This window comes from Cydia splendana, chromosome 22 (genome assembly GCF_910591565.1).
Source record: "Cydia splendana chromosome 22, ilCydSple1.2, whole genome shotgun sequence".
NCBI classification, from domain to species: domain Eukaryota; kingdom Metazoa; phylum Arthropoda; class Insecta; order Lepidoptera; family Tortricidae; genus Cydia; species Cydia splendana.
The window spans coordinates 139,882-167,687 of NC_085981.1; the positions used below are offsets into that span (position 1 = coordinate 139,882).

The 27,806-nt window shown below is 37.5% G+C and overlaps 1 protein-coding gene across 1 annotated transcript in view; it reads right to left on the reverse strand.

Annotated features, from left to right (window-relative positions):
* LOC134801565 (uncharacterized) overlaps positions 1–22,358 on the reverse strand; it is a 54,719-nt gene extending 32,361 nt beyond the window's left edge. The window contains exons 1-2 of the mRNA XM_063774179.1: positions 21,974–22,358; positions 21,485–21,679 (exon numbers count right to left, since the gene is read on the reverse strand). Of these exons, the coding sequence (XP_063630249.1) occupies positions 21,485–21,679; positions 21,974–22,091 (313 nt within the window). The 5' untranslated portion in view covers positions 22,092–22,358. The remainder of the gene's footprint in view (positions 1–21,484; positions 21,680–21,973) is intronic.
* Positions 22,359–27,806: the final 5,448 nt, after the last annotated feature.

Here is a 27,806-nt window from a genome sequence, read left to right on the forward strand (position 1 = left end):
CGACGTTGCTACCGCTGGCGATTCATTGTTGCGGACGTCACTAAAGCCATAATCGGAGTCGATTTTCTGTCCCACTACAACCTCCTCGTCGACTGCACCAACAAGCGCCTCATAGACTGCCTAACGTCGCTGCATTCCCCAGCGAAACCCGTTCCATCATCAAATACGATAGCCTCAATCAAGACTATCATTGGAGAATCAAAATACTACGATATTTTACGCGACTTCCCTGACGTCACTCGCCCGGCCGGCACCCATCGTCAGTTGAACCACGGCACCGTTCATCACATACGTACAATACCCGGTCCGCCAGTCGTCAGCCCACCTCGTCGTCTAGCGCCAGACAAGCTGAAGATAGCGAAAGCGGAATTTCAGTCGATGCTCGAAAGTGGAACAGCTCGACCTTCTGAAAGCCCATGGTCTTCACCCTTACACCTCGCGCCGAAGAAAGATAACGGATGGCGTCCATGCGGTGACTATCGAATGCTCAATGCCCGCACCATACCCGATTGCTACCCCATCCGTCACATACATGACTTTACACAGAACATCACAGGCTGTAAAGTATTCTCCACCATCGATCTCGTAAAAGCCTATAACCAAATCCCAGTCAACGAAGACGACATCCCAAAAACTGCCATTACTACGCCATTTGGTATGTACGAGTTCCCCTTCATGACCTTCGGACTTCGAAACGCTGGTCAGACTTTCCAGAGGTTCGTCGACGAGATGACGCGAGGACTAGACTTCTGCTACACATACCTGGACGATTTCCTGGTGTACTCTACGTGCCATGAAGAGCATGAAGACCACCTTCGCCAGTTGTTCTCCAGACTCCAGCAATACGGTATGGTTATAAATACATCAAAATGTGTCTTCGGGAAGTCGCAAGTTACTTTCCTCGGCTACAGTATTTCGGCAGACGGTATCAAACCTCTAGAAACAAAGGTTCAGGCCATTAAGGATTACCCTGTACCCAAGACGGTAAAGGAGCTTAGAAGATTTTTGGGCATGCTTAATTTTTACCGCCGTTTCATCCCACATGCAGCCAAACTCCAAGCGCCGCTTAACGCTTTCTTGACTGGCTCCGTGAAAGGCTCACACCCCGTGGACATATCGGGTGATGCACTCATAGCATTTGAGGACTGCAAGCAAAGCGTATGCGATGCAGCACTCCTAGCACACCCAGACTGCAATGTTGAGCTCTCTTTAGTCACAGATGCGTCTGACACATCGATCGGCGCAGCCATACATCAATACAAAAACGGAGCATGGCAGCCTCTGGCATTTTTTTCGCGCAAATTAACTACAGCACAACAAAAATATTCTCCTTATGACCGGGAACTTCTTGCCATCTACGAATCCGTACGCCACTTTAGACACATGCTGGAGGCAAGAGACTTTATTGTGTTTACCGACCATAAGCCCATCACTTTTGCTTTTACCACAAGACGCGACAAGTGCTCACCAAGGCAATACCGTTACCTTGATTACATCGCCCAGTTCACCACAGATATTCGCCATATCTCTGGCATAGATAATTCAGTCGCCGACGCGCTGTCACGCATAGCATCCGTCGCAGTAACCATAGACTACAAGGCACTGGCAGAAGATCAGGATTCAGATTCTGAACTGCAACACCTCCTAACTAATGGTTCCTCCCTAAGACTGCAAAAAGTGAACACCGAAGGCGCAAGTATATACTGCGATCTCTCTCAGAGCGCACCAAGACCTTATGTGACACCACTGTTCCGCAAGCAGGTGTTTGACAGCATTCACAATTTAAGCCACCCAGGCGCCACAACATCGGCCAAATTAATCGCTGACAGATATGTGTGGCCCGGCGTTCGTCGCGATTGCAAGATCTGGGCACAGAGTTGCCCAGACTGCCAGCGCAGCAAAATACATCGCCACACTTCAGCTCCACTTTCTCCCATACAAACTCCTTCCGATCGCTTTTCCCACGTGCATATGGACCTCATTGGCCCCCTTCCCGTCTCTTCAGGCAACAGGTACTGCCTCACCGTCATCGACCGGTTCACAAGATGGCCTGAGGTGTACCCACTACCAGACATGACGGCAGAGACGTGTGCAAAAGCGTTTGTCTTCGGCTGGGTGGCACGTTTTGGCTGCCCAAACAAAATAACGACCGATCGTGGAAGACAATTCGAGTCGCAACTATTTAAAAGCATCACAGGTTTCCTCGGCTCCAACCATTGCCCCACAACATCATACCACCCTGAGTGTAACGGCATGATCGAACGTCTGCATAGACAGCTAAAAACCGCGATCATGTGCCATAATAACCCACAATGGTCAGAGATCTTACCACTCGTACTCCTGGGAATAAGGAGTGCCTGGAAGGATGACCTCAAAACTTCGGCAGCAGAACTGGTTTACGGCGAACCCCTCAGATTACCAGGTGAATTCTTCAACCCTACTACCAACCTGGACATTGACGTTACTGACTTCGCTTCTCGCCTGCGTAGACATATGGCTAATCTGAGCCCAGTTCCAGCGTCGTGGCATACAACAAAGACGTTTTATGTACCAAAGGATCTGCTCTCTTCAGAATATGTTTACCTGCGTCAGGGCCCCGGCCGAAGATCCCTGGAAGCTCCATACTCTGGTCCCTATAAAGTCCTGGAGAGATGCGAGAAAACTTTCAAAATAGATATACAGGGCAAAGAGTCAACAGTCACTATAGACAGATTAAAACCAGCTTACCTGCTTCGCAACTCCTGCAATCAGCCACAACTACAATCAGATAAAGTCCCCGAAAAACAGACCAGAAGCGGCCGAGTAGTTCGATTTCCAGCTCACCTAGATCACTATCGCCCGTGAAACGGTCTCGGCGGGGGAGTATTTGTGGCCTACTCCACATTAGTATTAAAATTACGCAAAAGAAATAAATCCACAAAACCTTCTTCGTGTGGACCCACAACGTAAGTCGACAACATGGCCGCGCGCGAGCCGGCAACCGTTGCTAAGCAACGATCGTCGCTCGCGCCGATGCCGCGCGCGCCGCGCCCCTCCGAGAGTGTTACCTACGTCACGGGATCAGACGCACGCGCATCAATAACTTAAATCCTATCCGTGTACCGACCTACCGACTGTGATATCTTATTATAAAACCCTGACACTAACTAAAAGGCTACTTGACTGATTATGTATGGTGTGGTGCATGAACTTAACAAGTGTTTTGGTGAATTGTGTGTGCCTGTACTAACCGCTTGTTTAAATGCTAATCCCGACAAATAATAAACCTTAAACTGTAATTCCAGAAACATTACATACTGTTTACCAAGTGAGTGCATTATCATTTACGATCCACGTAGGTTCAACACCCACAGTTTGGTTATCCAATCATTACCAACATGTACGACAAAGAACTGTCAAAGAACAATAGTACCAACATAACATACTTAAATAGTGTAGTATGCTACACGCTTGCGAATTTTATCGATATCGATAAATTGGGGAGGGTTGAAACATGGGCCCCTGTCAACAAATTTCGTACTCGAAATCAGGTTAGAATCGAGTCCACATTTAAGTCGTATGTTATATATAGTGTTCTTTGAGTGGACTAATACATGGTTGGACTTAAATGTGAACACGACTTTTATTTGTTAAAATAAAAATATGTAAAATGATTTTTTTTATAATTTAATATAATTAATTTATAATACATCCCGACGGGTCGACGGTCCACAGGTAATAGAGGAAAATGTGTGTTCACCTGATTAATGTTTATTTTTTTATATATTATATTCTTGAATAATAAAACTAAGTCTTCCATTACAACTTATTTGACCCACTGCCTGCATCTGAAAACATTTAATAATTAAAACAGACTCACATACATTATCTTATATTTTAGGTTAAAATCTTAAATAATAGGGAATATTACGCAAAACTGCGTAGGTAGCGCCACTACCACTATCTGTCACAATCTGGGGGTCTACCGCGAAGCGGGAGAGTCGAAATTTCGTTATCTAACCTCTCTATCACTCTTGCACATTCGAGCGATAGAGAGGCGGATGGCTGAGTTTCGATTTTCGCGTTTACCGGTAGGCCCTTGTTAACAAACCGCCTTGATGCATCAATGTCATAATTTATAGTCTGTGAAAACTTTTCAAAAAACAGTTTAAGGCAGAGTATGTATAAGTTAGTCTATGAATTTTCTAGAGTCGGTAGTGCTGCACTCTGGCGGCGGAGCATTGCAGTAATATCCCCTATTACTAGATTCCAAAAATATACAATAATATGTCCATTCCATTAATACACAGATGATAGATAATTTTCCACTAAAAATATTGGGAGAAATAATTATAGTCATGTTGTATGCAAGTTACCAGGAAATTCACTCATTTTATTTTATTTACTATTTACATTGATAAAAAATTAGGCTGCAGTCGATATCGATACTTCGTATCGATACTTGTAGTACATCCCTAGTTCACAATGAAAGTGGATATGAAATATCTAATTTTCGATGTGTTTATAGCCTGCTACACCAAAATAAGGCTAAAAGTATCTAAAGCAATACTTACCTGTCTTCGTCTAATGGAAATTTCGCCATAAACTTCCTTTTTTGCGATTTTCGCGAGTGTATCCATTTCCACATATTTCGCACTGAAACAACTTAGTTTTCACTGATTTAAACTTTCACGATTATTAAACATTATCAAACTGCACAACGGGACTTAATCGCGTATTTAAGTTTTAAGATTTACCTCCGACGTTTCGAGGACGGCGTTGTCCCCGTGGTCTCGGAGAAGACTGGCTCAAGTTGACATCAACATCTTCTAGCCGCGCGAGTTTTTCGAACTACCCGCACTTGGTCTTGTTTATCAGTTTGAACGTTTTGCGCACTAGGGATGTCACTCTGTCGACACACAACACTAACGATATTCGATTTATCGACTGTCGATATTCGTTTCCGCTTACATTTACTAATGACTGGATTCCATGTGGATGAAACGTCGGAGGTAAATCTTAAAACTTAAATACGCGATTAAGTCCCGTTGTGCAGTTTGATAACTTAGTTTTCGGTGGCATTTAAACAAAATCTATAGACTCACTGTATGTTCTGATCACGTTTGACTGTTTTGGAAAATAACGAAGGCTTTTAAAAAAGAAATTGAAAGAAGTACGTAAGTAAAACCTACGAACCGCCATGACGAGCAACAAAGCAATGTGGCTGACAGTTGACATGACAGATGAATAGCACTGACGTTTTATTTTGTTTTTTTTGGCTATGGCTAGGTCACTACAGTCTTTACAAAACCTTTTTTTGTTCCTAGTTGCGTCCATAGACCTATATAATAGGGACAAGACATATTGTTCTATACGTACAATTGCTTATAGAAATAGCACCCATTTTGACGGCACACACATAAATATATATCTATCTCGTTTTTACTCAGCACTGTAACCCTTAGCAAAAAAAGGTGACAGTATTTCAGTACGGACATAAAGTGTTCCATGAAAATACGTAAATACCTAATGCGGCCGAAAATCCGCCATGTTTAGTCACCCAAATGTCATTGTCTGTCAGTTCAGCCGGTACTTGTCCTGTCAAAAAGTCGTGGTGAAAATTAAAATTATTAATTATCTTTCAATATTTTGCTTGTGATTGAAAATAATTGAAGCCAAATGTGAATAATTACGTCGCGAAGATGCCAGTGTGTAGTGTATTAGGGTGCGGCATAAGAAAACCATCAAATAAAAATAGCTGGCAACCCTGGCCAGGAAAACATTGAAAGAGAGAGCTCCTATTGTTTTAATTCATTATAAATTAAATAAACCTTACGTGAAATGTTGTTGTGAACACCAAAGTGCTGAACCAAGACTTGGGCGCGAATACCCGCCACATTGGACCACTTAGCACTATAATTAAACACATCACGACCTCGGTAAGCACAACTTCTACTATTGTTTTTACATTCAAAACGAAAAATAACGACTTATTTTGGCAAAACAACGGGATCATTATACACGCCGTGATCAGGTGATTGGGCGAAATCTGACAGCTACTTGACGTTTGACACAAATCACCGTCTACCAACATCAACAATCGCAAACATGTGTTGCTAGTGCAAGGGTGCGTTCTGAAATCACCCAGATTATAGACTCATGAATGAAACTATAGATTAAATAATATTGCACGTTATAACCGTTTAGTTTACTATTTGTCGTTATTAACCCAAATAAGATACTAACATGGACAAAAAAACAGAAAGCTTGAGGAAAACAGTATTGCGACCACGCAAAAACTTAGAATCGAAATTAAGAACTCACAGCGATGAAGAAGGCTTACATGATCATCAAATGTGTCTAAAAAAAATGAATGAAGATGACAAGTTGATCCACAGACTAAAACAGGAAATTTCAACGCTGAAAGAAGAAAATAAAGTATTATCTAATTGCCAACACGATAAACAGTTGGAAGAAATAGTCAAAGAAAATAATTTCCTGAGACAACGTTTAGCGGAAGTTCAAGAAAAATGCGATTATCTAGAAAAAAATAGTAATTGTACAAGAGGGTCTACCGATAATGAAGATATGGAAATATTAACACCACTTAAACAGAAAATTAAGAAAAAAGAGGAAGAGAATCTATCACTGGCAATGCGAATTGAGGACCTGGAAGCTGAAAATAAACAGTTATTTGAAACAATGAGGAATCCTGACTTATCTGCTAATGAATTTAGTCAAAATAAAATTAGTAAACTCGAAGGAGATATTATTTGCTACAAAAATAAGATAAAGAAACTTACTCGTAGATTAAGCAAGATAATAACAGATTATCAAAACCTAAAACGTACTCAGGAAATATCGAAGGCAAATAAGGCTTCACTACACAGAATACAAAGATCAATGCAAATCTTGCAAAGAAATACTCTGGATATTAAAAAGAAGATAGTTCATGAAAATCTAAACAAATATACCATAGACCACCCAACCCAAACTATTGACACTACACAGGCGTCCTTGGAAACAAATGATAATATCCCTACTAATATCCAGGAGAAACCGAATCTTTTATTAGTCTCTGATTTTCATGGAACTGAATTAATTTCTATATTATCCAGAATACGGAAACGTGATTACAATTTCACAGCTGATGTAATCAATTTGGGAACAACTGATAGAGTTCTACAAGACTTAAGGGAGAAGGTCAAATTGTATACTAGAAAAGATTGTGTAGTAATCATGTGCGGAGGAAGCGACTACAATATATACTCACCATTTCAAACTACTGCTATCATCGAAGAAACTGTTAAATCTCTTTCTCATTGTAATGTTATTGTATGCCACATTCCTAGCAGCATCGATGAAAATGCTTCTGAATTTAACTCTTTCGTTAGTAAAGTCAATAGACTTTTGCATGATCGCTTGCTAAAATATGATTTTGCGTTTGTACAGAATGTTGACCGCAACCTTTCGCTTGTTGATTATAAAAATGATGGCTATAAATTGAAAATGACTGGCAAATTTAAACTTGCTACATCAATAAATACAGCTCTTAAACAAATTAATGAACGTTTTTACAATGGACTGTCTTTTTTATGAGTAGTGTTAGTACGAATACCTGTATAGATAAATATAAATTGCGTAAACTTTTCCTAATGCACCTGAATGTTAATAGGCTGCGTAACAAATTACTTAGCTTAGAATCTTTTATCGAACTAGACATAAGTGAGAAACCTCATATTATCTTCTTGACAGAAACATGGCTAGAACATGATGAACACGTTTCGATTCATCTACCTGGATACATAGTTGCCACTCAGTCATCACGAATTTGTACAAAAGGAGGTGGCACAATAATTTTCATCCGATCAGATATTGCTGACCGCTACAAAGTGGTTGATGTTAAACCTTACTTGCGTGAAAAAGTATTTGAACTTTCTTCAATTATCGTAGAAATAACCCCTACCTGTAAATTCTGCCTTACAGTATTATACAGATGCCCTAGTTCTAATATAAAGGATTTCATGGTCATCCTGGAAAATTACCTAAATAAGATGAATTTACGTAATATGGTTATCGCTGGTGATTTTAATATAAATTTTGGAAATCTAAATGACAATAAGACTAAAGCATTGCTGCAGTTATTATTAGAATATAACATTAAGCCAACTATAACAGATTCGACTAGGACCACAGTGACTTCTTCTACTACAGTCGATAATATTCTTACAAACTGTGAACACTACTCTGACGCACAAGTTATTCCATGTTCGTTTTCTGATCATGATGTCCAGCACCTAACGCTTAGTTTTCCAGGCGGCTATGATTCTAGTAAACCAAAAGTTATAAAAAAGAGAATTTTCCATGCCGCATCAATTCAAGCATTTCAAGACGATTTTAAAAACATTGATTGGGACTTGCAGTTTGCAAATACGGATTGTAATGAAAAGCTTGAAATATTTTACAGTTCATTTAATCTCCTGGCTGCCAAACATTTCCCTTATAAAACAATTGTGTGTACACAAAAGCCTAAAAAGTGGCTCACTAGGGGAATAAAAAAATCTAGTCGTTATAAAAGAAAGCTACTTATATTGTCACGAAAATATAAAGATGAAGCTTTTTATTCCTATTTCAAATTATATAAAAGAACTTTCAAGAAAGTACTGGTAACTGCTAGGAAAAATCATACAAAGAAAACTATTTCTAGAGCTAAAAATAAATCAAAGGCAATTTGGAATTTAGTAAGACAAAACACAGGTAAACGCAAGACAAATGACAAGATTGCCCTTAAAATAGATAATGTCATGATTAATGATGACAAAACGATTGCAAATAACTTTAATAATTTCTTCATTAGTGTCGGCGAAAGCACAACAAAAGTTAATGAGTCAAATTTTATGAAATTACTTAAACAACGGGGCACTAGTTGCAACCGATCGATATTCTTGACGCCAATTATTGAGCCTGAAGTTATTCGTATTGTCAAAAATCTTAAAAGTACAAATTCAACAGGGCCAGATAATTTAGACACCAACATAATTAAAATGAATATTGATGTGTTATGTATACCTTTGTGCATCATCTTTAATGATTGTTTACTTAATGGAACCTTCCCCGATCTATTCAAAAAAGCAAAAGTTGTTGTAATTCATAAAAAGGGAAGCAAAACTGATATGAACAATTTCAGGCCCATATCTCTGTTGCCAATTCTTGCCAAAGTATTTGAAAAATGTATAGCCACAAGAATACAAGCTCATTTTGAAAACCACTATCTTTTTACCTCGCATCAATATGGCTTTAGGCGAAATAGAAACACGTTGGCAGCAGTAAGTAAATTGGTAACAGAAGTTATGACGTACCTTAATACAGGACTTGCGTGTGGGGGCATTTTCTGTGATCTCACCAAGGCCTTTGACTGTGTTGATCACGAAATACTCCTAAGTAAACTAGATTTCTATGGGGTACGTGGCATTGCTCTGGCCTTGTTGAGATCATACCTATCCAACCGGTACCAATACGTAGAACTAAATAATATTTCAAATGAAGATGTAATAAGATCCGATGAGAAATATGTTAAGTATGGAGTTCCGCAAGGATCAGTGTTAGGACCGTTACTATTTATAATATTTATAAATGACCTGCCTGATATGTTAAGCTATGGCACTCCATATCTTTACGCTGATGATACAAGTGTTATCTTAAGTGCAATGTCTGTTGAAGATTTAAATGTACGTATGCAAAATTCCTGGGCGCAACTTACTAGATGGTTTGCAGCCAACGGACTGAAAATGAACTGCGGTAAAAGCTTTTATATGACATTTCGTAGGAGCACAACAAGTCCTGATTTTGACTGTGATATCCCAATCAGTAAAGCAAAATGTGTGCAATTCCTAGGCGTAGATCTTGATCCGTACTTGAGATGGCATGATCAAATCGATAAGATTAATATAAAATTAGCTGGGGCTTGCTATGCTATGAAAGCCCTAATGAACATTGCAAGCAAGGAAGTCTTATTAACTATGTACTTTTCATACTTCGAAAGCATAATTAGATACTGTATTGAGGTTTGGGGAAACGGAACTAATATAAATTCACTTCTGCTTAAGCAAAAAAAAGCCCTAAGAATAGTCGAAGGATGTCGTACTATACCTGAGTCGCACCGTAGTATATTTATAAAGAATAAAATTTTGACTGTAATTTCTATGTACCTATACAGGATATGTGTTTATGTGTTCACCAACAAACACTTGTACGCGGAACAGGGTGCGACCATCAATCATTATGAACTGCGAAATAGAAATAGGTTACTCTTAAATGAAGCACATTATGTCAATTTCGATAAAAGCTTAAATAATACTGCCATAAGAGTATATAATCTATTGACCGACGAAATTAAAAGTATAGAAGATTTTAAAACTTTTGACAAAACAGTTAAGGAATATTTTCTGAGCCGTCCTTTTTACTCCATAAATGAATATTATGATAAGTTTTTTGACCAATGTACCTGACATCTCTTTTATGCTGTTTTTTTGACATTCATTTGACTCATTATTATTATTATTTCTTTGACATAGTTTATATATTTTTTTTTTTATGTTTATGTTAACGTTGTATTTGAGCATTGTACCTGATACTTGACTTAATGTTTTTTTTTTTTTTTGTTTGAGCTTGCTATATGTGTATTATTATTTCCGATCTGTGTATTGTTGTGATCTGTGTTTTTAAAAATTGTATTTGCATGCATTTCTATGTGTTTTTATGCAAATAAATGATTGAATATTGAATAATATTGAATAAATCAGCCATCTTTAACCATACACAGGTACGCTATAATTTACATGAAAAATATTGGTTATTGTTAATGTTCCTGGGAAATTTAAGGATGGTTCACATTATAAATAGCAAGGTTCTTCTGTGCAGTTATAGAACATGAAGTGATTGGATTTATTTAACTATATTTTTACGCTTAAATAATGTAAACATTTCAGCTAGGGTTGTACTTTATTTATCGACTTTGATATCGATATATTATGATTGCCTATTTATATTTTCTTATTTTATCATGCTACCCCGCTTCAAACCAACTAAATTATCTTAATTTAATAATTAAATCATTTTTATAGCTTACCAAGAAATGAACATAAAAAGAAAGAGCTGGAGATGGAGACCCTGACCGACTCTCGGGAGCACTCGGGTCCGTGGGGTCGTTACTCCACAAGCTGCCCTGCGGCCTTTTTTATATCATTATTAAAGTTTTTTTATATAATTCGACATTAAGAGACCATATACATATAGTTGTAATTTATAAAATGGTTAATGTATTGTTATTATTTTTGCTTGTATGTAAATTCAATGTTGACGTATAAAAATGCCCTTGTGGCCTATTTGCTGAATAAATGTTGAAGAAGTTGAAGAGCGGAAGTCATTCCTTATTTTTGTAATAAATAAATGTTCTGAAGGTGTTTTGTTTTTTTTCACCCGTCGCTTAATAAGCTTGAATTTTGTATCGCTCTCACTTATAGATACGGCGCACCAAGGTCGAGGTGCAGTGCGGTAGTGTGTTACAGACTTCAGGGTTAGCAACACAACAAAATTGATTGTAATAGAGAGGTAAAGTCCAAGAAAAACACGTACACTTATTCTGACATCCAAAACAGATGGCGCTGTACTGCGCCATGTGTTTTGCGGTCACTAAGTTGTCAAACGTCAACTTATGAAAATCAGTGTTACCGCAAAAATCGCAATATGTATTGAGTAGTACAGCGTCATCTCGTTTACCTGTCAAATTTGAAGCACGAAATTGTCCTAGACTCCACACATCTTACTCAATCAAAGTATCTTTTCACATAACAATATACTAATAAAGAATTTTTATTTATTTACTTACTTCCTATTAAAACATAAACTGCACAAATAATACATACTTAGTATTTTAAATAAAATGAGCCGAGAACGTTAAAAAGGTATCGATGTATCGATAAAACCTAGTAACAGTAAAAATCTTCTGGGCAGCACTAAAACCGCCATGTTTAGTCCTAAGATGACGTCACAGTGGCACGCATTATTCGTTGACGTTTCACTTCCATAGGTTTCATATTTCAGTGGTTGCGTCAGCCTGGTATTTATTGCCAGTACACAGTGTTGCCAACTCGGATTTTGAAAAAATGCTAGACTAATGTCTAGATTATGCCAAAATTATGCCAAAGTTATTTTGAAATATGCTAAAAAAAATGCTAAAATGTCACTTGAAAATAGACACTTAAAATAATATGGTGTCTAAAAATATTCACTAAAAAACACCGTACTTTGTCAGTAGAAAAAGGCCCGAAGTTCAAATTTTCTATGGGCTGATAATCCTACGCGCCTACTTTTTTTTAAAATTTGTCGTTTTTGTTTACTAACTGAAATGGCATGACAGACTATAGTTACGACGGTTACGAGTCTGCTGTTGTTTGGCAATATAGGCTGGCCGCAGACGCACGGAATTTTCATTCGGTTACGGACGGTCTAGTGTGAACGGGACGTCGCTATACACAACTATATATGTCTCGTTTGCACCTGTCATTCCGTACGGAAGATTCCTGCGTCTGTAGCCAGCCTTATTATTGACCAAGTGAGCTCAAAATGCGAGCAAAGCTTCTCCGTTTCAGGCATATAACCGCGAACATCGAAAATAGAAAATTTCCAGCAACTATCTCTGTCAATCTAATTACGCCTTAATTGGAGTAAAAGAGGTAGTTGCTCGAAATTTTAATTATCGACATTCGTGGTAGGCCCTCTGTAAATTTATGTAGGTAAATACCTACAAGATCATTGAAGGCCAGTCCAGATGGGACAATTTTCGCCCAACCTGATTAAATTGTCTGATCAAATCTGCAAAACGGAACTCAAATATGTCAATCCACAAAAAAATCAGAGGTCAAATTAACTGAGTTTATTTGCCATTTCAAAAAAAATATTCATATACATTCATAGTCCGTCGACGTCCAATTTCGACGCCCACAAAAGTCAAAATTCATATGAAAATAAGAACCATATAATTTAGAAAATAAAAAAACCCGACTGCAAAAAAGCTATCTTTAGAAAAAAATAAAAAAAAAACTGAAAAGAAAAAAACAAGTTCAGTAGTCGAGAACATTGAATCAGTTTCATGATTAACATTTCGTATGTCAATTTGGACCTTAGAGTTTAAAAATAATGTCCAAATCGCTTGTGACGGATCCGGAACGAGGCATACGAATCGTTATGACACAGATAAAACAAACTATACATTCTTATACGAAACAGCAACTTCAACAGTCGGGACCCATTAAAAGTCTAGGCTGCGGCACTAATGTTGACGACAATAATGGGTCCCGACTGTTGAAGTTGCTGTTTCGTATAAGAATGTATAGTTTGTTTTATCTGTGTCATAACGATTCGTATGCCTCGTTCCGGATCCGTCACAAGCGATTTGGACATTATTTTTAAACTCTAAGGTCCAAATTGACATACGAAATGTTAATCATGAAACTGATTCAATGTTCTCGACTACTGAACTTGTTTTTTTCTTTTCAGTTTTTTTTTATTTTTTTCTAAAGATAGCTTTTTTGCAGTCGGGTTTTTTTTCAACCGAGTACCGCGTTTAGGTCACGAAATTATTTAATTTTTCTTAGGTACCTATTCTAATCAAATTTAATGATAAGGGAAACGTAAAAAATATAATTTAAATAGGTAATACATAACGATATGACACCACTTGACATATAGTATGTCAACTTTTTATACTTGCATACATACATACATACTTAAATAAATACGTACGTACATATAGGCTTCATTATCATATTTTTATTTATATTATAGGATAGTCATTAGTCACATAGTCACATTGGCCTCCTTTGCGTCGCGCAGTGCAGTATTAATACTGAACAGAATTACTATAACTTTATAACGTTATAGATTTTAAATGGTCACTCTAAATGAAAAACTGTCAAAGAAACCTATAACTAATTTTTAAATACCTATTCAGTGATACCCCATTCGACATATTTCGTTAACTTTTTTTTTTTTTCAATTTTGGCGTCTGGTTGTCGCCATATTGAATTTTGATTACTGTCATGTCTTTAGTGACACACGCAAAAGTAAGACGGTTCGATTGACGTAAGAATTATCAAAATCGGTTCACGCGTTTGGTCTCTGGAGTGCCACATAGGAACAAACAAACATACATACATACATACATACATATATAGGCTGATAAACACATTACCCTCCTTTGCGTCGCGCAGTCGGGTAATAAGGCGATGGCGCATATTGTTGCTGCCAAGTTGGTGCAAACTTGGCTTAGGCTAAATTATGCTAAAAAATATGCCAGATGCTAAATGGATAATTTTGGTGCCAGAGTGAGTGAAATTATGCCAGATCTGGCATCATTTATGCCAAGTTGGCAACACTGCCAGTACAATTTCTATACCACATAGAGGTACAATAATATACTAGAGATGAAACGGGGGAGGGGCCAAATGACTGAATGAGATACACTTAGAACTTTCAGTTGGAGTAGCAGAGAAAGCGCTATTACTGTTTGTCCTTGTCACAGTCTCACTTTTTGTTTATTCCCCACCTTTTAAAATGGTGGGATATAATACAAACATGTATAGCATAGACGGTAGGATTCTCTAGACGTGGCCTACCGCGTGCGCCCGTAAGGGATAGACATAGATGACGTCATAACCGCGGGGATACCATATTGGTAAAAATGGAGGCAATTAGCTCGTTTGACGGTATTATAAAATAAATAAATAATAATTTCAGCCTATATACGTCCCACTGCTGGGCACAGGCCTCCTCTCATGCGCGAGAGGGCTTGGGCTATAGTCCCCACGCTAGCCCAATGCGGATTGGGGACTTCACATATATACACCTTTGAATCTAATGAATCTTCGCAGATGTATGCAGGTTTCCTCACGATATTTTCCTTCACCGAAAAGCTAGTGGTAAATATCAAATGATATTTCGTACATAAGTTCCGAAAAACTCATTGGTACGAGCCAGGATTTGAACCCGCGACCTCCGGATCGAAAGTCGGACGTCATATCCACTCGGCCACCACCGGTCCGCGTTTGACGGTATTCAAATTGTTGAATCAAATGTCAATGGGCCGTTCTTTATAGGCATATGAACAATTAAATACCTATAATTCGCGCAGCTGGTATGTACAAAACTAACCATTTTTAGTAATAAAAAAACGTAGAATAAAATGTGATCTGAGTTTTAATTTCAATAAATCATAAACAACAAAGGATACTGAAACACACAAAATACACTCTACTATACTAAAAAGTAGTACCCGACGGAAGTTTCAGTTCCGGTTTCGGTGCAAAAAACCTAGTTTTTGCTTCCGGTAGCTGATATTCATTTATTACGCGTGGCTGCATGTCGTGGAAATCTGGAGATAATAAACGAAACCTTTTTTTGTAATGTGTCACTCTTATTGCAAAATAAGAATTAGTGCCTGCGCCATATCTTTGAATAAGATTCTCTGAGTCGTGGCAAAACGCACGTATGATAAGAAAAACCTGTTCAAATCAATTATCTACATATGGGAATAGAACTAAAGCATAAAAACGATCGCTTCCGATGCGTATTTAATTTACAATAAGGAGGAGAAATGTTCATAACAATCATCATTTTACGACATCGGCCATTTCTCGGCAACTCTCGGTTGCTTTCGTTTGGCGGTGCTACAGATTAGACCAAATAATCCGTAAGTTAAAGTAAACTAAATTATGTTTGTCATGTTGGTATACAGGTATTTGGTAAGTAAAATAAAAAGTGCTGTCAACCTCAACCTTAGTCTATAGAGCCCATAGGGGCTGTCCATAAATTACGTCATCGATTTTTGACCCCCCCCCCCCTAAAATCATCCAAAAATCATGCTTCGAATGACCCCGTTTCCTCCTACGCATGCTACCATCATCCGATGTCCAGACCCCCCCCCCCCTAATTAGAAATGACGTAATTTATGAATAGCCCCATACGAGTGATTTAAGTCATATATGACATATGACTTATCATTCTTATCAATCAAATTAATTACTATATTATTATTATCAATTTGTATTTTGTTGTTTTGAGTTTGAGTACCAATGAGTTTTTCGAAACTTATGTACGAAATATCATTTGATATTTACCACTAGCTTTTCGGTGAAGGAAAACATCGTGAGGAAACCTGCATACATCTGCGAAGAAATTCAAAGGTGTATGTGGTCCCCAATCCGCATTGGGCTAGCGTGGGGACTATAGCCCAAGCCCTCTCGCGCATGAGAGGCCTGTGCCCAGCAGTGGGACGTATATAGGCTGAAATGATGAAATGATGATTATGTTGTTTTCAATTTATTTTTGAGTTATATTATTCAGATTGACTTTCACGGCTTCGGCAAACATTGCCATTCGTCCGGGGAACGGGCTAAGAATGCTGAGATGGGCCAAAAATACAAAGTTGATAGTAAGTTATGTAGGTAGATTAAAGTGCATGTTCAGATATTATTGAGCGACCTGATAAAAATAAGCAAATGTACAGTCAGCAGTCAGCCAAATATCGTAATATAATTTTGTTGCCATAGAAATAAGGATGTGGTCCGATATAGTGGCGAAATATTGAGAGACAAAAGTTAAATTCAGTGGTGGCTCGGACACTTAGAGAGAATGTGAGAGGATCGTGCCGTGAAGAGAGCGCAGGTACTTGGGACAACAAAATGGGAGACGCCCGAGTGGACGTCCTAGGTACCGCTGAAACGACGTAGTTGCTCAAGACCTGCTCAACTTCGGCCATGGCGACTGGCGAGAGCTATCGCAAGGCCGAGAGGACTAGACTACCTATGTTTGTATGAAAAGGCGATTTAAGGGCGGTGGTCGTCCATATTCGTCTTAAGGCGAAAATTAATCTAATGAACGTTTTTGCAACTAAGCTTATAAGAACAAATAATAATTTTATCTTGAAACAAGTTTTAAATAAATACGTGTAGATGAAAAAATACAATCTTGCCTTTTATCAAATCAAATCATTTTTTGACAAATTTGCGAATTGAGTTATCCAAATAACGGCTACAAATAAGAAATCCCTATCACAGTTTTAAACCATGGCAGGGTTGAATACATAATAATGTCGGTATTTAACTAAACATAAGACGAACTCTTTATTTCATTTACGCGAGCGGAGCTGCGGGCCCGTCTAGTTAATACATAAAAATGTTATTAAAATACAAAATACCCCCATTTTGGGGTAATCATATGCATCACGGGCTGGTATCCCTCGAATAATAGCAATGCGACTAAATTGAATACATGTTATTAAAAGGCTTACACAATTTTGTCGGTTAATTTATCAGGAAATACTTGAGGTTATGATCTTTTAGAATAGAATATCGTTTATTGCACCATGGTAAAAACAAGTTGTTACAAAATAATGGTATCTCATGGACCCTAATAGGGTATGGCAAACATTTCCTTAATATAAGTAGGTACATATTAAGAACAAATAAAAACTACAAACTAGCTTTATAATTTTAGGAGATCAAAACTTACTTATTTACTATCAAAAAGAATAGATAGTATAGAGGGGTCCTGTCATTGTAAATTTTGTAGTCACAGTAAATTTACTGCCATCTATCTACACACGACTAAAACTCAAAATGAAAACGTATAAAGTTATCAAAAAATGTATATATATGGATAAATGATTTTATTATTTTTATATCATTTTGATCCATGTTCATTCAACTAATATCTATGTGTTAAAATTGTTAAATATGAAACGGTGTCGTCACGCCATCTAGCCGAGGATAGGCTAAAGGTGTGTGCACCATCTATTCGAGAATGACTTTTGCTTCAATTCCGAGGCACGTTTTTTCCTTAGACTTTATTCGTCTTATACGAAGTTAGATATGTCTTTGTTTACTATTAACTAAATTATTTTACCTGAGAAATTTTTACTATATATATATATATATATATATATATATATATGCTTTTTTTAATCAGGTTTTGATTGATATAGATTGTAGGATGCTGTTACTATGCATGATAATGTGACCAAAGTGTAAAATACTGTACTTACCTGTGAAAAGTTACGTTCTCCTGTTTAAAAGCCGACAGTCACTTGTACAACACGTAATTGAGCAATTTTACATATTTTTTGAATTCTTAAATTCAAATACATGCACACAAAACACGGATTTCAATATTTTTCTTTAAAATCTTTGCACTATTCACATGGTTCACAATAAGTTGACGTATACGCACTTGTTTGTATTAAGACTTAGTCACTGATTATTGTTATTTTAAAATAAGTCCCCTACCCTGAAGGTAATGTTATACGCCTGTTCCTTAAAAAAACAGAAATGGAGACTAAGGCATATCATTATTTTGGAATTTAAGTACTATAGATGGTCAAGCAAATCTTGTCAGTAGAAAAAGACGCGAATTTCAAATTTTATATGAGACGATATCCCTTCGCGCCTACATTTTTCAAATTTGCCGCCTTTTTCTACTGACAAGATCTGCTTGACCAAGTATATATAATATTATTTGTAGTCTTTTGGAATATCATATTTTATTTGAACTAATAATATTGTATAATAATATACAAACAAATAAATCATAAAAGGGACAAGAAAGAACTTTCAATGGCAACACTAAAAATAAACTGTCAGTCTGTCAAGTCGTCACGAACCGCACCGCGTTTGTTGCCTTTGCTTTGTTTCTGTTTATAGCCATTAGTGTGGCTACCAGTCTGATTTGTTAATTGTTATATAAGTACAGTCAGCGTCATATGGGGGCTGTCCATAAGTTACGTCATCGATTTTTGACGATTTTTGACCCCCCCTCCCTCTATAATCATCCAAAAATCATGCTTCAAATGACCCCATTTCCTCCTACTTCATGCTACCGTCATCGGATGTCCAGACCCCCCCCCACCCCTAATTTGAAATGACGTAATTTATGAATAGCCCCAAAGTAGGTAGCATCCAAAGAATTCAAATAGTTCGGTACACCATATTATTTGTATGGCGTACTGAACTATTTGAATACTTTGGATGCTGCCTACTATACGACGCTGACTGTACTTAATTTAAATATATTATGAAATAAATTGTATATTATTTCTACGGCCTCCTAGCTAGTCAGTAGTGACGTGACTCTGCTCTGCCTATGAAGTAGGAGGTCCTGGGTTCAAATCCTCATAGGACATTTATTTGTTTTTTAACTGTGTGTATATATTAAGTAATGGTCTATTCCCATTTGTCCACACCTCTTGTATAGCGTAGATATGATCATAAAATATAAGATATGTATGTATTTACATTTACACATTGTATTATTGCTCTCATACATATATGGATTTTTTGTCGGGTGTCTCTTCTCTTTTGAGCATGTTTTTGTCATCTGCCCTGCTATTCAAACTGCTCAAGAATTTACAATGTTTTGTTACTAAGTAGGTCGATTAATGTAAGACTGTCCTAAAATATATGTATATATGAGAACAATCTTGCAATGCGTAAGGTTAAGTAAATAAATGTACAAACAGCAACACTCCTAACTGTACATCGGTGGACCTTATTAGCTTAAATAGTGTGGGTGATGGTACCATGTAGGTTTAATTTATTTTAATTATTATCATGTTACTAAGAACTAAATTCTATCATTACTTAATAATGTTGATATGATCATAAAGTATGAGGATTTACTACAGTGACATCTATTGATAGTTCTTCTCAAACAATCGAGCTATTTAGTGTGTTACAACGGCAAGAAACTAACTGTCTAATAATGCGATAGATTATAAACTGAAATAAATGTCATATACTAAGAAAAAGTGACCAAGGCCTCCAGTGCCCCAGGCTGGAATCGAACCAGCGTCCTCTGCTATCGCGGCAGGTGCCTGAACCACTCGGCCACCGGGCCACAGCGACATTAGTCAAATTTTCCAAGTATATGCACTTCCTACTGAAGGCTTGTGGCGCCCCCTGGCCATCTCTAAGGTAGAACAGTATGGTTCGAACCTTCTATCTGGATCATTCTCATGATGATACCGAGCTAGCGAGAGAGATGGCGCTGCCAATCAATACTATGAAGTATTTGAACAAATTAAATTATTTTTCAGAAAATATTTTAATTTGTTTTTATCAAGTAGAAACACTACTATATAAATTATAAACTGAAATAAATGTCATATACTAAGAAAAAGTGACCAAGGCCTCCAGTGCCCCAGGCTGGAATCGAACCAGCGTCCTCTGCTATCGCGGCAGGTGCCTGAACCACTCGGCCACCGGGCCACAGCGACATTAGTCAAATTTTCCAAGTATATGCACTTCCTACTGAAGGCTTGTGGCGCCCCCTGGCCATCTCTAAGGTAGAACAGTATGGTTCGAACCTTCTATCTGGATCATTCTCATGATGATACCGAGCTAGCGAGAGAGATGGCGCTGCCAATCAATACTATGAAGTATTTGAACAAATTAAATTATTTTTCAGAAAATATTTTAATTTGTTTTTATCAAGTAGAAACACTACTATATAAATTATAAACTGAAATAAATGTCATATACTACGAAAAAGTGACCAAGGCCTCCAGTGCCCCAGGCTGGAATCGAACCAGCGTCCTCTGCTATCGCGGCAGGTGCCTGAACCACTCGGCCACCGGGCCACAGCGACATTAGTCAAATTTTCCAAGTATATGCACTTCCTACTGAAGGCTTGTGGCGCCCCCTGGCCATCTCTAAGGTAGAACAGTATGGTTCGAACCTTCTATCTGGATCATTCTCATGATGATACCGAGCTAGCATGAGAATGATCCAGATAGAAGGTTCGAACCATACTGTTCTACCTTAGAGATGGCCAGGGGGCGCCACAAGCCTTCAGTAGGAAGTGCATATACTTGGAAAATTTGACTAATGTCGCTGTGGCCCGGTGGCCGAGTGGTTCAGGCACCTGCCGCGGTAGCAGAGGACGCTGGTTCGATTCCAGCCTGGGGCACTGGAGGCCTTGGTCACTTTTTCTTAGTATATGACATTTATTTCAGTTTATAATTTATATAGTAGTGTTTCTACTTGATAAAAACAAATTAAAATATTTTCTGAAAAATAATTTAATTTGTTCAAATACTTCATAGTAATGCGATAGATGGCACTTAGAATAGTTCATGCCATTATTTATTTATTTTTTCTGCGTCGATTTACTATGTTTTAAAAGGTTTTTGTTGTAATATACTAAGTAAATTAGAATTATACATCTTAATTTATAAATTGGCAAGATTTCAAATAACACAAATATCTATTTAGGCCCAATGGTGCTCTGAGTGACATCTCTTGAATTTTTGTGGAACTAAGTGAGACTTGTATGGGCCGGCGACTCTTAATATATACTTACTTCATGGTAACGTACAGTACCTAGGCCCTTTCCTGTAGAAAAGTAAGATACACTAAACAGTGAAATCTAAAATACACTAAAGGTCAACATTCACCTTCAGTTGTAGATTGGGCGGGTAGATCAGTAAACAGCTTTGACGCATCCCATTCATAAGGTGTAGGCACAGCGTCTCTCGTCAGTCTCTTACGTTGCCCTCCTTCGTTTCTAATGAACTTCTTTTCAAAATGATCAATGCAAATATATTTATTCTTGAAGGCATCTTTTGAATATTTTGCTGTGCGGGGATTACCTGAAAATAATTTGTAAATATGTATTTAAAAATATTTATGTCAAACTTGTAAATTTCTAAAGTCTCTACTCTACAGATATCGTGACGTAAAACTTGTACTGTCAATAAGATGTTTAATTATATCATGAACATTAATTACACGGATTTCTATTTTTATTACATAATAATTGAAAAAAATAGTGGTTTATTAGTTCAAAGGCAAGGTACAATATTGTATATAAACAATAAGTGACAAATTTTACGTAGTAAATAGTTAAATTCTCTGGTAAGCATAAACGAAACCAATAGGCTTACCACAGTTTTGAATCCATTTTTCTAAACGCTTTGGATCTTTGGCAGGGAAACGAAACAGTGACTTGTTAGATTTATACACCTCAGTCTCGCACTGAGAATATATACATCTAATCGGCATTCTGCAGGAAGCCTGGTTCAGATCACTTGATGAAGTTCTAATTCAAAACAGTCAACAGTGAGTGATGATGTGTAGAATGTTTGGGTGGCAAATTAAAGTCGCTGCTAAGTGCTAAGCTAACAATAAGTTACTTAGTGTTCAATTATTTTAAGATATATTTTGATTTTCCGATTGCAGTTCAAGTTGGCATAATATTTGAAAACAAAATGATATTATTTTGCCACAAAACAAACCAAACCAACAGACAGCAAATTGTGTAGAAAGGTAGAAACTGCACTCATGCACTGGTAGTTGGTAGAAACTGAAACTGTAGAAAGTTGACGTTGACACTTGACACTGACACTAGCTTGATGACGGATACGTTCCTTTACAGACACAAAAGATTATGTGTAATGGCAAATCGTTTTGTAACATAATTTTGTATATTATCCTGGTTTTGTCGTTTTTTTTTAATAATTTATTAGTGATTGTGAATTTCAACTAGCAAAAAGCAGAGCTTTGTAAGGGCTCGCGGAGTTTTTCTACATATATAGTTATAATTACTAAGGTAGTTTTTAATAAGAGATTCATCTTAAAAAACCGGACAAGTGCGAGTCGGACTCGCCCGCCGAGGGTCCCGTACAAATTTAACGTATTTATTAATTTATTTACAAAAAAAAAATAGTTTTAAATATTTTCCCAGTACTTGTAGTAACGATATTACTTGCCAAATTTCATAGTTCTAGAAATTCTAGATCAACGGGAATTACCATATTTAAGGGGCCCACAGATTACCAGTTCACCGGACGATATCAGCCTGTCAGTTGTTCGGAACTGTCAAATTTTGCGTTTAACTAACCGGCTGATATCGTCCGGCGAAGTGCTAATCAGTGGGCCCCTTTATAGGTACATTTTGATTCCTTTGAGAGTTTCGAAATATACATTTTTTGCGGCATAAACGGCCGTATCTATTTTTCCGATCACTTAGAAGTTTAAATTTTTCACAGCTTTTAGGACCTAAGTAAGTTATGCTTTTAATTTCAACTCGATACATCCACGCGTTCCCGACGAGATAAAAGGTCTTAGTAGACAGACGGACGGACCTTTTTTTCCTTTTGAGGTACGGAACTCTAAAAATGATATGATATGATATAAGGGCTTCTATAAATAATTAATACCCCATATCATTTTGTATTATATTATATCAAGAGTGTTTGTATTATATTATATCAATAGGTATACTTATATTAAATTCCTCAAGCGAATATATTCTTGTTTCCTACATTTCAATACATGAGTGTTTAACATTACGTAGGTTTAATCTATTACAAGGGAACCATCTATAAATAAATAAATATTATAAGGACATGTTTTTTACACAAATTGACTAAGCCCCACGGTAAGCTCAAGAAGGCTTGTGTTGTGGGTACTCAGACAACGATATATATAATATGTATATAAATACTTAAATACACAGAAAACAACCATGACTCAGGAACAAATATCTGTATTATCATACAAATAAATGCCCTTACCAGGATTCGAACCTGGGACCATCGGCTTCATAGGCAGGGTCACTATATACCCACTAGGCCAGACCGGTCGTCAAATCTATATCTTGATGTATCCAAAACTTCTCATATTTTTATATCGTTTAGTACAGCTTTTATGTCTACCGTTCTCCAATTCTCCCTCAATTGCTCAAAGGTTAACTGGAAGAGATCCCTGAAAGGGATACGTTCGCCTTTGTACTATAAAACTTTGTGTGTTTTTTCATGTCTTATCTTATGTTTCTTTTTGTACAATAAAGTGTTTTACTACTACTAGTACTACTACTACTACATCCCATTAAAATGTCAAAAGGCCCTCACGTGTTGGCTTAAACTCCGAGCACGCCTTACAAATGTCCAGAGCACCTATAGCTTCTTGACCGGTAGACATGAATATGGGCGTAGCGATGTGACAACCCCATCGCTTGCTGATGGACCAGTACAATCAGTCAACGCAGGGCAGCTTGTGGAGAGCTGTTGGGAAGAAACATTCCCACGGCTCCTGGGAAGTGGGAAGTTCTGCCACCCGATAGAAGGGTGGATAAAAAGGGCCCTCTGCCTCTGTCTTGTTTTAGCCGGTCGTCCAGAGTGGAAAGCGACATCGACTTTGACATTTGAAACGATAAGGCAGTAATATCGCGCTGCAATACTGCTGCCGATTGCAATATTACTGCAGACTACATTACTGTCGCAAATGTCATAAACCCTGGCAGTGACATCGATTTTGTCATTTGAAACAGTAAGGCAGTACTATCGCCCTACAATACTGCTGCCAACAGCGATATTACTGCCGACTGCATTACTACCGCAAATATCAAAAATCCTGGCAGCGCCTGTCATTTGCGCGCTGCAATACTGCTACCGACTGCAATATTACTGCAGACTACATTACTGTCGCAAATGTCATAAACCCTGGCAGTGACATCGATTTTGTCATTTGAAACAGTAAGGCAGTAATATTGCGCTGCAATACTGCTGCCGACTGCATTACTACCGCAAATGTCAAAAACCCTGGCAGCGACATCGATTTTGGCATTTGAAACAGTAAGGCAGTACTTAGCCCTGCAATACTGCTGCCAACAGCGATATTACTGCCGACTGCATTACTACCGCAAATATCAAAAATCCTGGCAGCAATATTGATTTCGACATTTGCGCGCTACAATACGGCTGATGCTGACTGCAATATTACTGCCGAGTACATTAGTGCCTCGAATGTCAAAAACCCTGGCAGCGAAATCGATTTTGGCATTTGAAACAGTAAGACAGTAATATGGCGCTGCAATACTGCTGCCAACAGCGATATTACTGCCGACTGCATTACTACCGCAAATATCAAAAATCCTGGCAGCGATATCGATTTCGACATTTGCGTGCTACAATACTGCTGCTGACTGCAATATTACTCCCGACTACATTATTGCCTCGAATGTCAAAAACCCTGGCAGCAAAATCGATTTTGGCATTTGAAACAGTAAGACAGTAATATCGCGCTGCGATACTGCTGCCGATTGCGATATTACTGCCGCAATTTCGAAATCAATCACGTGTGATTTTAACCGCCATAGTAGTAAAAGCGATTATCGATTCAATAAAAAAATATATAGTCACGTATTAAATTTCACCCATAATTAATTATGATTACCTACTAATAGGGTATTTGACTGTTCTTATAAATTATTTTACACCATGCAAGAAATAAAGCACCAGAAGATTAATAGAGAAACGTAGATAGCAGTTATTTTTAGTCACAATTTCTATTTTAAAACCCGATAACAACTATAAAGAGTAGGTAATTTGCTTTTGACGTCACATGCTAGTGTTTCATATAAATTCCATAGTGGCAAATCGTTTTGATAGTTCGAAAAAACCGGGCAAGTGCGAGTCGGACTCGCGCACGTAGGGTTCCGTACCATAATGAAAAAAAAAAACGGAAAAAAATGCAAAAAAAAACGGTCACCCATCCAAGTACTGACCACGCCCGACGTTGCTTAACTTTGGTCAAAAATCACGTTTGTTGTATGGGAGCCCCATTTAAATCTTTATTTTATTCTGTTTTTAGTATTTGTTGTTATAGCGGCAACAGAAATACATCATCTGTGAAAATTTCAACTGTCTAGCTATCACGGTTCGTGAGATACGGCCTGGTGACAGACAGACGGACGGACGGACGGAAGAGTGTCTTAGTAATAGGGTCCCGTTTTACCTTTTGGGTACGGAACTCTAAAAAGAAACTCATTTGACTAGTATAGTCAAATACCCAATTATATTGAGCCACAACAAAAAAACCCAGCGCATTTTACCTTTAACCTTGTCACTACTAACTACTACTACTAACATTAGTCCAACAGATGGCGTTAGTAGTAATACACATTATTTACCCTTTTATTTATTTTTTATGTTTATATAATGATATTTTTATGCTTGATAACACATCTAGACATGAATATAAATTACTATGTTAAATCTCAAACCTAACAGTGCGATAGTTTTTCCGTAAAGTGTACCACAAGAATGCATAGATTGTCGAATAGTGATAGGGCTCGCTTCGCTCGCCCTAATAATACACACAATATAACATTCATTCATAAAACACCATCTAGTGTAAAATTAATAAAAACAAATGCTCCTTTTGAAAGTGCGTTTTCATAACGTTATCCCTACTAAACTAACCCCTACTGCACAAATAAATAGTAATGTATGCTTAATCAAAGAGATGGCGCTGCGCTGACAATAAAAGTTGTGTAAGTATGGTAGCACAAATCATGAGATATTTACGAGAAACAATTAATAGTTATTTACGATACACGTGCGGAAAAGAGGAAATTCGAAACGAGTGGCGGTAAATTAATACACGACCGAAAGGAGTGTTTTAAATATCCCGCACTAGTGCGGGAAACAGGACTTTCCGTGCATATTCAAAAGTTTAAAGAGCCATATATGTACTGTAAAACGTTGTACGATACACGTGCGAATAGGCAATTCGCAACTCGTGTCGATTTCATGGCTCCTCTACACGATGCGCTGGCCACTCCAAGGGATGCATTTATGAGTTAGAGGGAGCAAGTGATATTGCTATCTCATCCTACCGCATGGCTGCTTCCCTTGGAGTGGCCGGCGCTGGCCCATCGTGTAGAGGAGCCATTAACAGTTCCTTTGGTCTTGTTTTAATTTCTCCACACGTTTCGAATTTCCTCTTTTCCGCACTCGTATCGTAATTTACTAGTTCATGACACTTGCTCGAAAAATACCTTATTTTATGCAGGTGTACTGAAGGACAAATGTCCATATTGTTCCCGCGGGAGTTATGGATTTTATTAAATTATGTCACTAATTCATACGAACCATGTTAGGTTATAAGTAAAATACTTTGTTTAAAGTCAAAGTATAAGAGAGTTTTACTTTTAAAATACCGACGTTTATTATTTAATATTTTTGTTTATCCAATTAGTGGGGATGTGACTTTGCCCAGCAGTGGGATACACACATAGGCCAATAAATAAAAAAATTGTTTATGATTTAAAAAAATAATTTGATTAATTTAATAGCCGTTTTAAATTATAATATGTTTACACTATTTTCAATCGAGGCTGAATGTCCATTGGTCTGTGCCTTCGATGTTTGCCTACACTGCCAAAAATATCAATATGGCGGACGAATGTTTGAAATGTCACCGTATTTATTCGCAAGTGTGATGAAAAACATTTGTGTGTAACATCAAAGGGCCTACTGCCAACATCGAAAAATCGATAATTCGAGCGGTTAGATATAAATATGTACAGTCAGCAGCAGAGGTTGCTGTACTTAGACAATTTAATGATTTTCGATTTATCGATTGGTCTGCATAGTACCCACAACACAAGCCTTCTTAAGTTTACTGTAGGGCTTAGCCAATTAGTGTTAGGATGTATGTATAATAGGTAAGATTTATTATACATATTATGGAACAATTAATTTGTAAATTGTAACGTAACTATTTCGAACTCCTTTCAAATGTGTGCGACGATTAAGTAGGTACCTACATATTGCTATTATCTATTATGTTCCTAAACCACTTGTCAATGTCAGAAATAATACATAAACATGTCGACTAGGTAGGTCGAATAGTTACGCATCATAGATAGATATTATTTTATTTCAAATAGGTATACGGAATCCACACTTGGATATATCTACATAATATGAC